This window comes from Uloborus diversus, chromosome 3 (genome assembly GCF_026930045.1).
Source record: "Uloborus diversus isolate 005 chromosome 3, Udiv.v.3.1, whole genome shotgun sequence".
In the NCBI taxonomy this organism is placed as follows: Eukaryota; Metazoa; Arthropoda; class Arachnida; order Araneae; family Uloboridae; genus Uloborus; species Uloborus diversus.
Genome location: NC_072733.1, coordinates 209,235,764 through 209,248,531, shown reverse-complemented (window position 1 = coordinate 209,248,531; position 12,768 = coordinate 209,235,764). Strand labels below are relative to the sequence as shown.

General features: G+C 33.6%; 1 protein-coding gene across 1 annotated transcript in view; it reads left to right on the top strand.

Moving 5' to 3' along the window:
• LOC129218550 (probable tRNA (uracil-O(2)-)-methyltransferase) overlaps positions 1-11,668 on the top strand; it is a 44,831-nt gene extending 33,163 nt beyond the window's left edge. The window contains exons 11-12 of the mRNA XM_054852854.1: positions 3,237-3,353; positions 11,462-11,668. Of these exons, the coding sequence (XP_054708829.1) occupies positions 3,237-3,353; positions 11,462-11,646 (302 nt within the window). The 3' untranslated portion in view covers positions 11,647-11,668. The remainder of the gene's footprint in view (positions 1-3,236; positions 3,354-11,461) is intronic.
• The last annotated feature ends 1,100 nt before the right edge of the window (positions 11,669-12,768 follow it).

Genomic DNA, 12,768 nt, shown 5'->3' with positions numbered 1-12,768 from the left:
CCTACCACTTTTTTTCCCAAAGTTTTTTTCTATGCTTAGAAATAATGTTCAAAAAAAAAAAAAAAAAAAACAATTTCTTTGCATTTCAATTTTTAGAAGGTTTCTTTTTAAAGAACCTGTCATTGCTGTTTTTAATCAAATTCCTGTGTTATCATTCCTTAGTTTTTTCTCTCTCATGTAAGTTTATTTCTGCTATTAATTTAGATATTTAAAATCTTTTCAAGCTGCTGTGCTCATAACTAGTCAGGTAAAACTTAGTATTTTAGTTATGTAAACATATGACCAGTGTTCGTAAATAGCGACCTCCCCCCCCCCCCCTCCATACAAATTTAAAAAAAAATAAACAGTTTTAATGTTCTGTGTAAATGTAAAATTCAAACAATTATCAGAAACAACTACATTTGTGTTATAAAGGATTGACAATATGAACCTATTCTCTCTATGATGAGGGAGGTAGAAGGAGAAAGGAGGGGTCCAGGCAGGGTGGTAACACAACCTGGAAATCAGAGAATTCTCGGGGTCATTTTAAGTTCTGAAAAAAAATCAGGGTATATAAAAAATTTCTTAAAATATAAGGGAAAAATATAATGTTCAACAACCAAACCTCTGAAGTTTTCCTCATTTTGCAATGAAAGATTTTTTTTTTTTTTTTGCCAAACGAAACTTTATACATATCTTAAAATTGTTTTTGATTGCTGCAAACCAGCAGAGCCTCAAAATCAAACCCTACAAAAAATGATAGAAATTTGTAGAACTATCTCAAATCAGATATGCTTCTTTTCAATATTCTTTAATTTACTCAAAAGTTCTGATGATCATGTCAGTAATTATTAATACTATTTTAATATTTTTTTTTTTCATACAGCTGATGATCTCAATATTTTTGCATCTGTTTTTGGAACTGTATTTTTTTTTTAATTTTCGATTATTATTAAGCTTTGTTAGAAGTCTTGTAAATTAAATTTGTTTATTTTCATTAAAACCTTAATTCGTAAAGGTTTTATTGAAATTCTCTAGTCATTTTGAGTGTGAGTTTTCAAATGTTACAAGTTAAATTTAAAATTCAATTAAAAAAGCTTAGTCTTCAAGTATTTTAAATGTTAATCTTACTGTTTTATTTCTTGTTTTCTGATATAAAAATCTACTATTTTTCTTAATATTTTTATAACTAAAATCTACTGCTTGCCATGATTGCAAAATCAGGGAAATTTGGGAATTGGAGCTAAATCAGAGAATTATCAGCGAACTTTTATTCCCGGATTTCGTTATCATCGTGCTGGGGTTTCTCCCATGGAAAATGTTCAAATTTGTAGTCCTGAAAATGCATTTTCGATGAGCTTCATAATGTTAAGGGGAAAAGATGTTTGGAAGAGCTCTCACGTTCATTTTTCAAAATTGAAACATTAAAAACTCAAATGTTATACGCAAATATGTTTTAGGGGTATGTCCTCCAGGAAATTTTTCAAAAATTTAGTTCTTACAATGCAGTTTTAGACAAACTTTGGTGATGTTATGGGGATGAGAGGTTTGAGGATACACCCCCATAATTTTTTCTAATTTAGTGTTAAAAAGACATTATAGACTATCTTTGGTCTAGTGAATGTTAAGGGTTGAAGAGTTGCAAGGACACCCTGTGGGATATTTGAAATTAAACTCTTAAAGTGTCTGTAAGCCATCTTTTGGAACATTTAGACGACTGACAATTTTTCCAAATAGAAGCTATGAAATTGCACATCAAACACTCTTTAGAAAACCGTGACCTAAAAATGCTGTAACGAATAATGACTAATCTGTGAATCTCTGTTTAGAGTTTTAGAACGGTTGCTCAATAACCTTACTTAGTACAACTCCAGAAACTTAAGTTACATAACTTCAATATTATCCTACCATTTGCATCCCCAACTTGTAGTTAATTTCTTGAGTAGCACCAAGCTTTCTCGCATGCAATTCTAATAGAGTATTCTCAAGCAAAATTTTCAGTCAAGAAACATATTTGATCATAAACATGACTTTAAAATAATTAATTAAATTATCGGATGATATCAAACCATTGTAAAATAAAGAAAGGAAAAAAAATATGAGACGGTTAAAAAATACAGTTCAGAAGTAGGAAAACTTGAAACAACAAATTTAAAAAATGCTTGCCAGTTTTTTCTGTTTACCCAAGACACACAAAAATATTAGAATGAATTTCAGTCACTTCCATTCTAACTAATCTTACAGTATATGCTGGAGGCTTAAATTAAGTTTGAAATTAGGTCTTTACTCCTAATGAATTCAGTCCAGTGGGACTGAGTATATTGTGTCCCTTTCCTCACTTTTAATAAAAGTAAAATGGTTTCCTAACATTTTTTAAAAACAATTATCTCCCAATTCTAAATGATCAAAAAAATTAAGTGTAAAAAAATTAGCTTCAAACAATCCGACGCCGTCAACGGGCAGTGTTTTTGTCTAACAGATAAAAAATTTAATAAAAAAAGAAAAAGAAAAGATGATTTTTTATATTTTTTAATCTTTTTGTGCTGATGTGTGATTAACTTTTTTAAATTCTTGCTAGAGTAGATTCAACATAAAATATACTGATATCAGAGTATATTTTTCAGGTAACTCTTAAATGCATTTTGGGTGTCACTCTCTGAAGGGTTGTTACTGTAGTGAAGCTACTGCATTTGATAGATTAAGTATAATTTTGAATCAGGATTATCAGGATATATCAGGATTTCAATATTTATATTTTTCAGAAACTCTTAAATGTATTTTAGGTGTCACCTGCCAGAAGAATGTCAGCCGCTGCAAATGCCCCCTATCACCACAATTATGCTCTCTGTTTGGTAAATTGAATATATTTTAAAAGGTGGGAGAAAATTTTCAAAACTGAAGTATCTACATTTTTCATAAACTCTTAAATCTAATTTAGTATTATCTCCCCCCCCCCCACATGGTGATGCAACTGCATTTGGTAGAGTATATCTAATTTAAAATACTAGCAATTTTCTGAACTGAAAGGAAGGAACTTTTCTGAACTGAATTATTTCTGAAAAGGAAATTTCTGAACTGAAATATTTATATTTTTCAAAAATTTGCAATTTCACTTTGGGTTTCACTCCTACACCGGTGACTCCCCAGGCAGACCGACCCCTCTGCCCTCCCGTAGCAATTTTACTGATTTTGTAACATCATTTAGATATTTTTTTAACAATCCTTTTTAAGTGCTATTTTGTTTCTTTCACACATAGGGGAAATAACTATTCCAGATCTTGTTTTGTCACTGGGCTCAGAAGTTTCACAAAAAATGAAAAAACAATGTGGTGGTCTTCAGACATTTTTACGAAACTACAAAAATGTATTCCATGGTATGCTTTTCTTTCTTTCAAAATTTTATTTTTCATCAGTTTTTCAAAATATCTTTATATCCTGGCTCCCTCTGAAATTTGATTTGAATATATACTGTATATATTGGTGCGTAACATGCAATTTTAATACTAAAAATAGCCACCAGGGTGGCTCGTGAAACGCACCTGCGGTGCATTGGTGTACTTGGGAGCTTCATCCCCTCCTTGTCTCCCGCAAGGGAACAATAGTTAATAGACAGTATATTATTTTTCAGCGTGGCGTGCCTCTAACTTGACTCACTTTTACTGTGTTGGAAATTTTCTGATAGCTAAATTAAAGCCTGAAGTTCAAAGAATTCAAGCAAGCTCAACGAAAATTTGTCGAATGATCTGTCTAGAGAAAAGAATTCCCTGTTCATTTTTCAAAATAAAGAACAATCTATTAATAAAACGGTAAAATGTGTCAAGAGGAAAAATATATTTAACATGGATAAAAACAAATTTCATACATCCAAATAAGTTAGACTGTAAACCCCTGAAACATATTCCATACACCCAAATAAGTTAGACTGTAAACACCCCAAACATATTCCATTAAAATTTATCCCAGTTCATAAAAGTTAAAAAGTTCACCCTCTTGAAACATGCCACAATAGTGGAAAAAGTCCTGATAAAAAAAACAATGTTCATCATACCCAGGTATGTCCACACTTGGAAAAACTGGTATCACACAAATTGAAGACTCACAATTTTGAAAACACTACAAACATTGTCGACACTTTTAGTGGATGAACGAAAACAGGCTCCATCCATAGGCAATCCCAAGAACCATTTAAATGGCCATCTCATAAGGATTAGGCTCGGTTGGGTCTAGACAAAGTCTCCTGGCTTTGCATCAGCCTTGACAAATCCCAGTCGGACTCAGGAACGGCCAAGTCCCAACTTAAACAACTTCAACACGGGTGTCATTTACTACAAAGCCTAGCAAGCCGGCTGAAGACACATCAAAATAGGCATAACACCATCTTAAATTCCAATGGGGATTTAATGCTTTACTGAAGCACGTTGACAGAGTCCTCTAATAATTAGGGTAGAAAACTTTTATAAACATCTCTGTTCTTCTAGCAGGGGGAACTAAATTCTGAACTCATATTAAATTCCATCCACTTCCTCTTAGTATAAAAATAAATTAAGAGCCCATGGCTGGCTCACAGGTGCAAAATATCAGCACCAAAACAAACACCAACCTACTGCAGTGGCATTCAAGACCAAAAAGATAAAGAGTGAGTGAAACAGACCTTTTATGGTCTCTGTTAAAACCTACATAACTACACAATACACAGCTTATTTTGCGTGATCTGATTTAAATATACATCTCAACTCTCATAGATTCAACCGTGAAAACTTTTAAAACTATTTTTCACATCAGCAAGATGTTACTCAATACTTATGCTGTGACATCATACCGCTTCTGCTGGTAAAAATGTGAGTCACTGTTGGTTCTTTAAAGTATTAAGAAGTATTTAAAGGGGGTAAAAATTTACATATGCCGGCTCAGAAAAATGAAATAATTTACCAAGTTAAATACAAAAACAAGTTCCATCATTTTAAAAACTTTTAGCTTTTTAAGAATTTCTCCAAGAACTAAAATGGAAGCATTTTTCCAACATACTGGAGCCATTACAAAGTAAGCATGCCTTTAATTTCCCCCTAACAGAGCAGATGAGGCTCTGCAGTATAATTCCCTACACTCAACTCTATCCAAAACATCACTTTTGTGATGAACAAAACTTCTATCATCCCAAAAGACTAGATCCAAAACTGTAGCAGGCTTCCTTGAATTACAACTTTATCCTAGAAAGTTATGAAGCACTTTCAAAAATTCTTTTTTTCAGCCATTACTGAGGTAAAAAACTTTCTTATCATTATCTAGAAATTTGAAATCTGTATTTAGGATAACTAACCCCTTACTTGACAGGTATCTAAGCAATCAGGATCTTGAGTCTATTGTGACTTGAGACATATCTAGTATGGGTTTAGTCATCCTGATGACAGATGCTATTAGATACTTTACCCATATTTTAAAAATCTTCTAAATGAAAATCAGAACGACATTGTTACTTGAGGCTAGTAAAAATTCCCCCCCCCCCAAAATTTGTCTACTTTGAAGCCTCTGATTAACCTTTATGACATTCTTCGTACTGATACAGGAGAAACCTTACAGCTCAATCTTGCTTTAAAGAACTGCACATATTTACCTTTTTGGCATGCTGATTGAAGTTACCTCTCTGAACCACTCACTTATACAGCAATAGAACCACATAGACATCAGTCATAAAATTGTTTGCTTTGTCCAACTGACACTTCCAATTCTTAACACACTCATTCATGCTGAAATAAGTAGCATTAGCTCCCTCTCAGAGTGACTGAATCCCCCTTATTGAACATTCCCTCTTGTTCTGCTATCTTATTCACATCTTCTATCTGAACCCCTTTCAAAGAGCACCTAACCACCTTGTGCTTCACTCTTTCAATCCCATCATGTATCCCATGCACAATAGATTCTTCCAAATGATGTCCTTTGTTTTTAGGTCTTAACCCTTTGCGGTTTGACATCAGACTTGGTTGGACATTAAACATTAGTCGTTGCAGTTTTATGATGGGCAGTGTGTGACACATGTTTAAACTGCTACATAACTTTCCCAGAAAAAAAAAAGGCTTCTCTAAACATGATTCTAGTATACTTGCATGACTTGCAATACTTTCAAGTTACATTTTACAATCTCTTTGGAATTTGTTAAAAAACTTTTTTTATAAAATGGACTTAAAGGATTGAATTTTGACAAGTCCTCACCAGATTCTCCCCTTAAAATCTCAGAAGTATCTAAATTTTCTGCAACTAACACACAAGAACAATTTCCCTTGTCTCTTTTTGCAGTTTCTTCTTTGTTATCCCTTAAGGCTGATTGAGCTACAAAAATTTACCTCTTGGATTTTAAGTCTACTACTTCAGCACATTTTGTGCAAATATAGCTATTTTCAAAAGTGAAATCTGATCCCTGAACCTAGCTAAACATCTGGACAAACGTCGCAGAAGACTAGCCAATTTCCTTTGACATTTTCAATTTCTTTCGCAAAGCCTAGAGAGCTGATGAAACTAGTGGTTAAAACTTAACAATAGAAGTAAACTCTTCAAAATTAAAATAACAAATGTTGCTATAATAATAACTGAAATTATTAAAAATTACAAAGAAAGATGTAGAAAAAAAAGGACTAAAATCTTCCTTTTACACCAATTTAAAGTTATTTCTGCATTATTGGCAATTTTAATGTGATTCAATAGTTAACTCTCTAAATACCACCAACCATGGCCAAATTAAAATCAAATTTAAAAAAGCCCAATTTGTCTCCAACTTGGCAACAAAACTTGGCTACCAAAAGACTGATGATATTTCGCCAAGTGTCTGCCAAATTATAACACCACTTGAGTTTGCGTCGAAATTAACAATGATTTCCCCCCAAAAAGGGCATAAGACCTCTTTAAAAACCACCGAAAACAACCAAAAGTGGAGGTGCACAACTAGACCCCACTTGGAATCTGCATACCGAATTTCAACTTTCTAGGACATACCGGTCTTGAGTTTTGTGACATACATACGTTCATACAGACGTCATGAGAAAACTGATTGCAATTAACTCGGGAATAGTGAAAATGGTTATTTCGGGCGTCTATACGATCTTAGGTACACTATACGATCAAAAGTATTGAGACACTTTCAAAAATTCACATTTTTAAGAATTTCTCAAGAAATAAAAGACTAATTGCTTTGTAACTTTTGTCACATAACAGTTATGCTCCAGCTGTCAATTTTCAATAAAAATTATATCACCCTTGCATTTTGGGGGTCAGTGACAAGTTTTTGGTGGCCGATATCTACTACTGTACTTAACTTCGTGCCCCTAGCAAATTTTACTGGTGTCATCCCGTTCCCTAAATTACACATAAAGGGAATAATGCCAACAACATTAGCAATTCATTTAAAATTAAATATTGGCTCTTGAAGATAGAAAACATTTTTCATGTCTAACTGATTCATAATGTAGGTTTTTTTTTTAATTTGATTTAATCCATTAACAGATAGCATCAATAATCTAGGACAGCTTTACCTCAAGTCATTGAGAAGACACTCCTCCTTACACAAAAGGATTCTTTGTATCCCAAAACCCATGATTTTTAATGTTTTTGCTAATTTGCTTTGTAACATTATTTTTGAGCACTTAAGAATTTACACTCTATAATAAAATATCGACGCACCAAGAAGCTGTCATCCGATCGCCTTGAAATTTCGTATGCATGAGAGTTTTGACCAGATATGCAAATGATTAAAATTTAGTTTCCAATGAAGGAATAGTTTGGGTGAGAAAAGTTGTCCACTATCACTGAACAATTATATATGAAATTTCAAGTTGGTCAGATAAAATCTAAATGCTCCGCAAGGTGGTCAAAGTTCGCAAATTGAACCCAGAAAATGCATTTTTCTGCTTTACAAATACATTAATTTTTAATGACTTTTCAAATTAGTCAGGGTGGAAAAGGTACCCAATGGGGTGAAATGCTATGATGTTAAATTATATCACAGTCAAATAAAATTTTCATGCGCCGCTTGGCAAATTCACAAATTGAGCCCTAAAATAATATCTTTTAATCACGAATGAAAAAAAAACCTTAACTTTTGAAATGGACCACAGGTAGAAAAGTTGCTTCATACGATTAAAACAATTCATACCCAACCAAGGAAAAGTATTAATCTAGTGATTTGCTATTTATATATACCAATCTCAATTTGATTACAATGAGATATGTTAAGCCACAGTGATATTAATAAACAATCTTTATTACTCAATTAAAAAAGTATACAAAAGGGAATGAAACATTCAACAATAAAACAAAACAAAAAGTTACTCTTGCAGATGTATTTTTTTTTAATTTTATTTAAATACTCAAGAGTTCCCAACCACAGTTCAAATGATCCATTTGCAGTTCACAAGCTTCAGGTTTCTGAGCCCAGCTCTAGGGTACAGTTCAAAGTTTCATCCCGGGGATTTCTAACTATTGAAAAACATAATATTTCTGCTTTTGCAATTGTCAGAGTAATGTGCCTTTACACCATTTCATGGCAGGCCTTGATGTTTTTATGAGTACAAGAATGTCAGAATATTAAACATTTGGCTCATTACCTCAAAAGTTATTTGACAAGTAAACTCGAATTCTAGTCGAACACTGAGAATCTCAAATTTTAGTAAACAGCATATGGTCATTTTGACGTAAACTAAGGTGTTATGTATATGAGTTTCTAGTTACAAGTGAGCTTTGGAATACTATTAATCGATCGAGATATTTAAAGGAGGATTTGAAAAATGTTATCGACCCCGTCATACAAAGCAACAGCTTCTTTGCACATCAAGAAAATATTTTACTGGCAATGATTGGAGATGAAAGATGCCATGTACAGTAATTTGGCCTAAGAAGAATTATGGAAGCCAGAGAAGTAACAAAATCCTTACAATCTGTGGGAAAATTTGTTATTCCGGCCCTCAACTTTGATGCAAATGACTACACAAACCTTGTTAACCGGCAAGAAATTGAAAAATATGAGCCACCTATCACGAAAAACATTGCAGAATCCGAAATTTTAAATGCAATATCAGAGCAGACAAGCAGGCTCAATATTTCCATTCCTAACTTTCTATTTCATACTAAAGTGACAGAGCAATATGTTAAAACAGTAACAGAATCAGCAAGTAAAGTCTGTAAAGAGGAACAACGGTATGTGTTCATTTTAGCCATGATTCAGTCGTGAGAAAATATGAATAATTTCAATATGAAATCAATTCTCTCTTAATTTCATACAAATATTTTCTACTCTCCCTCTCTCTTCCTTTTTTTAAAATTTCATTTTACTGAACAGTAATTTTTTTTAGAAAATGTTCTTTACTAAAATACTGCAGAGAAATATTAATTTTTTTAGGTCTCTTACTACTTGTATTTATCTGAAATCTAAACATAACATGTCTAAATGTTACGTGTATCTTTTAGAATGTGACGTGTCTTACACTCCAAATTTTGCATATGTCTACCAAAAAAGAAATACTTGGTAAGATACTACGTGCTTTTAATCATTTTTTAGTTAAACGAAAGTATTTATTGGCAACTTTTCTGCCTGTGGTCAATTTAAATAGTTTCAAAAATGGATGTCTTTGAGATGAAAAAAACATCTCTCACTTTTTTGTTCAAAATGCAAAATTTGACTGCCAAGTGGCACACGAAGATTTTATCCGACTGTGATGTTATTTTATATCGATAGTATTTCACCCCATTGGGTACCTTTTCCACCCTAACTGATTTGAAAAGTTATGAAATATTAATGTATTCGTCAGGAAGAAAAAAATTGCATTTTTTTGAGCTCAATGTGGGAACTTTGACCACCTTGCGGAGCATGATGATCTTATCTGACTGAATTGAATTTGTTTAATCTTAGTGGGCAACTTTTCTCACCTTGGGTGATTTGAATTTCCGAAAAACAGGTTTTTCGATCCGCCCTACTGTGCATCCAGCAGCTGTATATAAGGGGCAGTTCTTCAACAGTTGTTAAATCTCTCAGTATGATTGCGATTCAGATTACTTTTCAACAATGTAAAAAATGCCTCACCACAAGGTTTATGCTCATTACGAGCAACTGTCAGAGAGTTTGAGAGAGGTTGTATCATTGGATTAAAATAGTCCGGTTGGACAAATCGAGGAATCGCTCGTCATTTGAGTCCAATTGATATGGCGATTTGAAGATGCTGGCAAGGATAGGTGGGAAATGGCAGAGTTCAGTGTCAGGATCTTAGCAGTTGACCTAGGGCCACAACAGATTGTGAGGACTGAGTGATTGTCCGATCAGCTGTCACAGTGCTTTCTTCATCTCTATCAACCAGTGTCCATCATGACCATTTACAGATGATTGAGACAACGTAATCTATGCTTGTGCCGACCGCTATGTCATCTGCCACTGGCGTCTGTACAGTGCCGAGCCAGTTTACAGTGGTGCATGGCTAAATCTGGTTGGCATGATGCCGACTAGGAATGCAGTCTTTATGAACGAATTCCGCTTCCAACTGAATCGGGACGATCATCGGAGACGTGTTTGGAAACACCCAGAGCAACCGAGGTATCCTACTTTCAGTATTTCACACCACGCTGACCCTCAACAAGGCATTGTGGTCTGGGGGTGGCATTTCCTTTGATAACCGGACCCCTTTAGTCATAATTACCGGTAGGTACACTTACTGCACAGTGGTATGTCAACGACATCCTAAGACCTGTTTTGCTACCATTCCTTTTGCAGTACCCTCGGCTGGTTTTCAACAGGACAATGTCAGACCACATATGGCAGGTGTTGCTATGAACTGTCTGCAAGCTTGTCAAACACTTCCCAGGCCTGTCAGATCGCTGAATCGCCTTTCCCGTCATAACATGTCTGGTATGACGGGAAAGGCGATTGCATCTGGCACAGACTCTTGATGACCTTGTTCGACAATTGCAGCGAATTTGGCAGGAAATACCCCAGGACACCATCTGAGGCCTATACTACACCATGCTTCAGCTTGTATCTGGGATAGAGGCTGGTCAACACCTTATTGAACTTGTTACTGTAACTCTGACATAAAGTATGCAATTGTTCTGAGATTTTAATCATTTACTATTCTGTACATTGTCTTCCTATCCACCAAGTTTTGTCTCAATCGGACAACTCCTTCTTGTTGCGTCAATTTTTTGTTATAGAGTGTATTTATTTCTTACTGATTGTTGTATAAAGTTTAAAATAATTTTTATTTTAATATGAAAATATTTCTTCATAAAACTTCATTAAAAGCATTGTGTCTATTACATAACTCCTGATGATCTTTCACTTGTCATGTCTCTACTGTGAATAGTGTCAAAATACCAACCAGTATTTTTTTGTTTTTTGCCAGAACTGTGCATATGAAAATGCATAATAGTAATATAATTTATGTATTCCATATGTACTTAATTCAATATTATGTGGGTTTTATTTTGTCTTAATTAGTATTTTGTTTTGTAGTAAGCAATGGTGTCGTCCGCTTAAGAATTCCTTCTGCTAACAATGATTGGATGCATTCCAAGAAGAAATGGAAAAAATTTCAAGTGGATATTTTACGCACAAAAAAATGTTATTTCCACTATCATCATCCTCAAGGATGCCCTATGTCTGAAGATCTCTGCAAATTTTCTCATGTAAAAATGTGATTTTAAATTTAAAAAAAAAAAGAAAAAAATTCTACTTTCAGAGAAACATTGGTCTTTTCTGTTCTTGTTTTTATGCATTTTAGGAATACATTCGATCTTTCAACGTGTAGGGATTTTTTTTCTGTTCTGAATAGAATATAACCAATAGTAAGAATTAAAATAGGTGGTCATTTCATGAAAAATCAACAAATGAACTGTGCTGCACCATTTTTGTTTTTGATGAAATTTGGTAGGTAAAGTGTAACAGTATTCTGTACTTCGTAACAGATATATTTTTTTTTCTTTGAAAAATTTTATTCTTGAGATATAACTATTTTTTGCTCTGCAGATGAGTAAAATTTGACATTTTTGATCTTTTTTATAAAAGCCTAAGTTAATTTCATTAAAATATTAGCAAAATCAAACACTGCTAATTGTAAAGCTGAAAGAATGAATTTTCTTTTGTGCCCAAAAATAAACGATTTAAGTTAAGTCTAATTAGAAGTTTTCAGTGGTCAAATCATGGCTAAAAAGTGCCATTTTCGTCATTTTACTTTGAAAAAACACATTTGTTTTGGAGGTTTTTTTTTTGAAATACAGTAAGCTCTCAATTATCCAAGGAATAGGGTGGCATGGTACTCGCGGATAAGCGAATTCGCTGGTGATCTGCAAAATAAGTAAAAACCATAATAGTGTATGCTATAATCGTAATAGCTAAAGAAGATCAATGGCACTCACATACATTTAAACTATAGCTGAAACGATTACAGTGTGTAAAAAATGCTCGTAAAAGCTAAAAACGGATCGCTCATTATTGCAAATGAATTACATGCATACTCGAGCAAATGGTACAGATTAACTGAAACAAATCAAACTAGGTTATACCAAAATCATGTAAGAGGGAGGAAATGATTTTTTTTTTCGGGGGGGGGGGGACTCGTAAGTAATGTACTATAATTTATTTTTGTATAATGTGTGTCAGTAACTCAGTCTGTCTGGTGCTTGTCGTATTCTATGAGGGTGCTTGTAAGCACCACTATTGTTGTTGATTTCCTGAGATGTCACGTTCTGATTTTCCTTACTATTTTCTTTAGGGTTTTCTTCTACTGTTCTAATATTTTCATTTTCTAGGTGCCCTTCGTT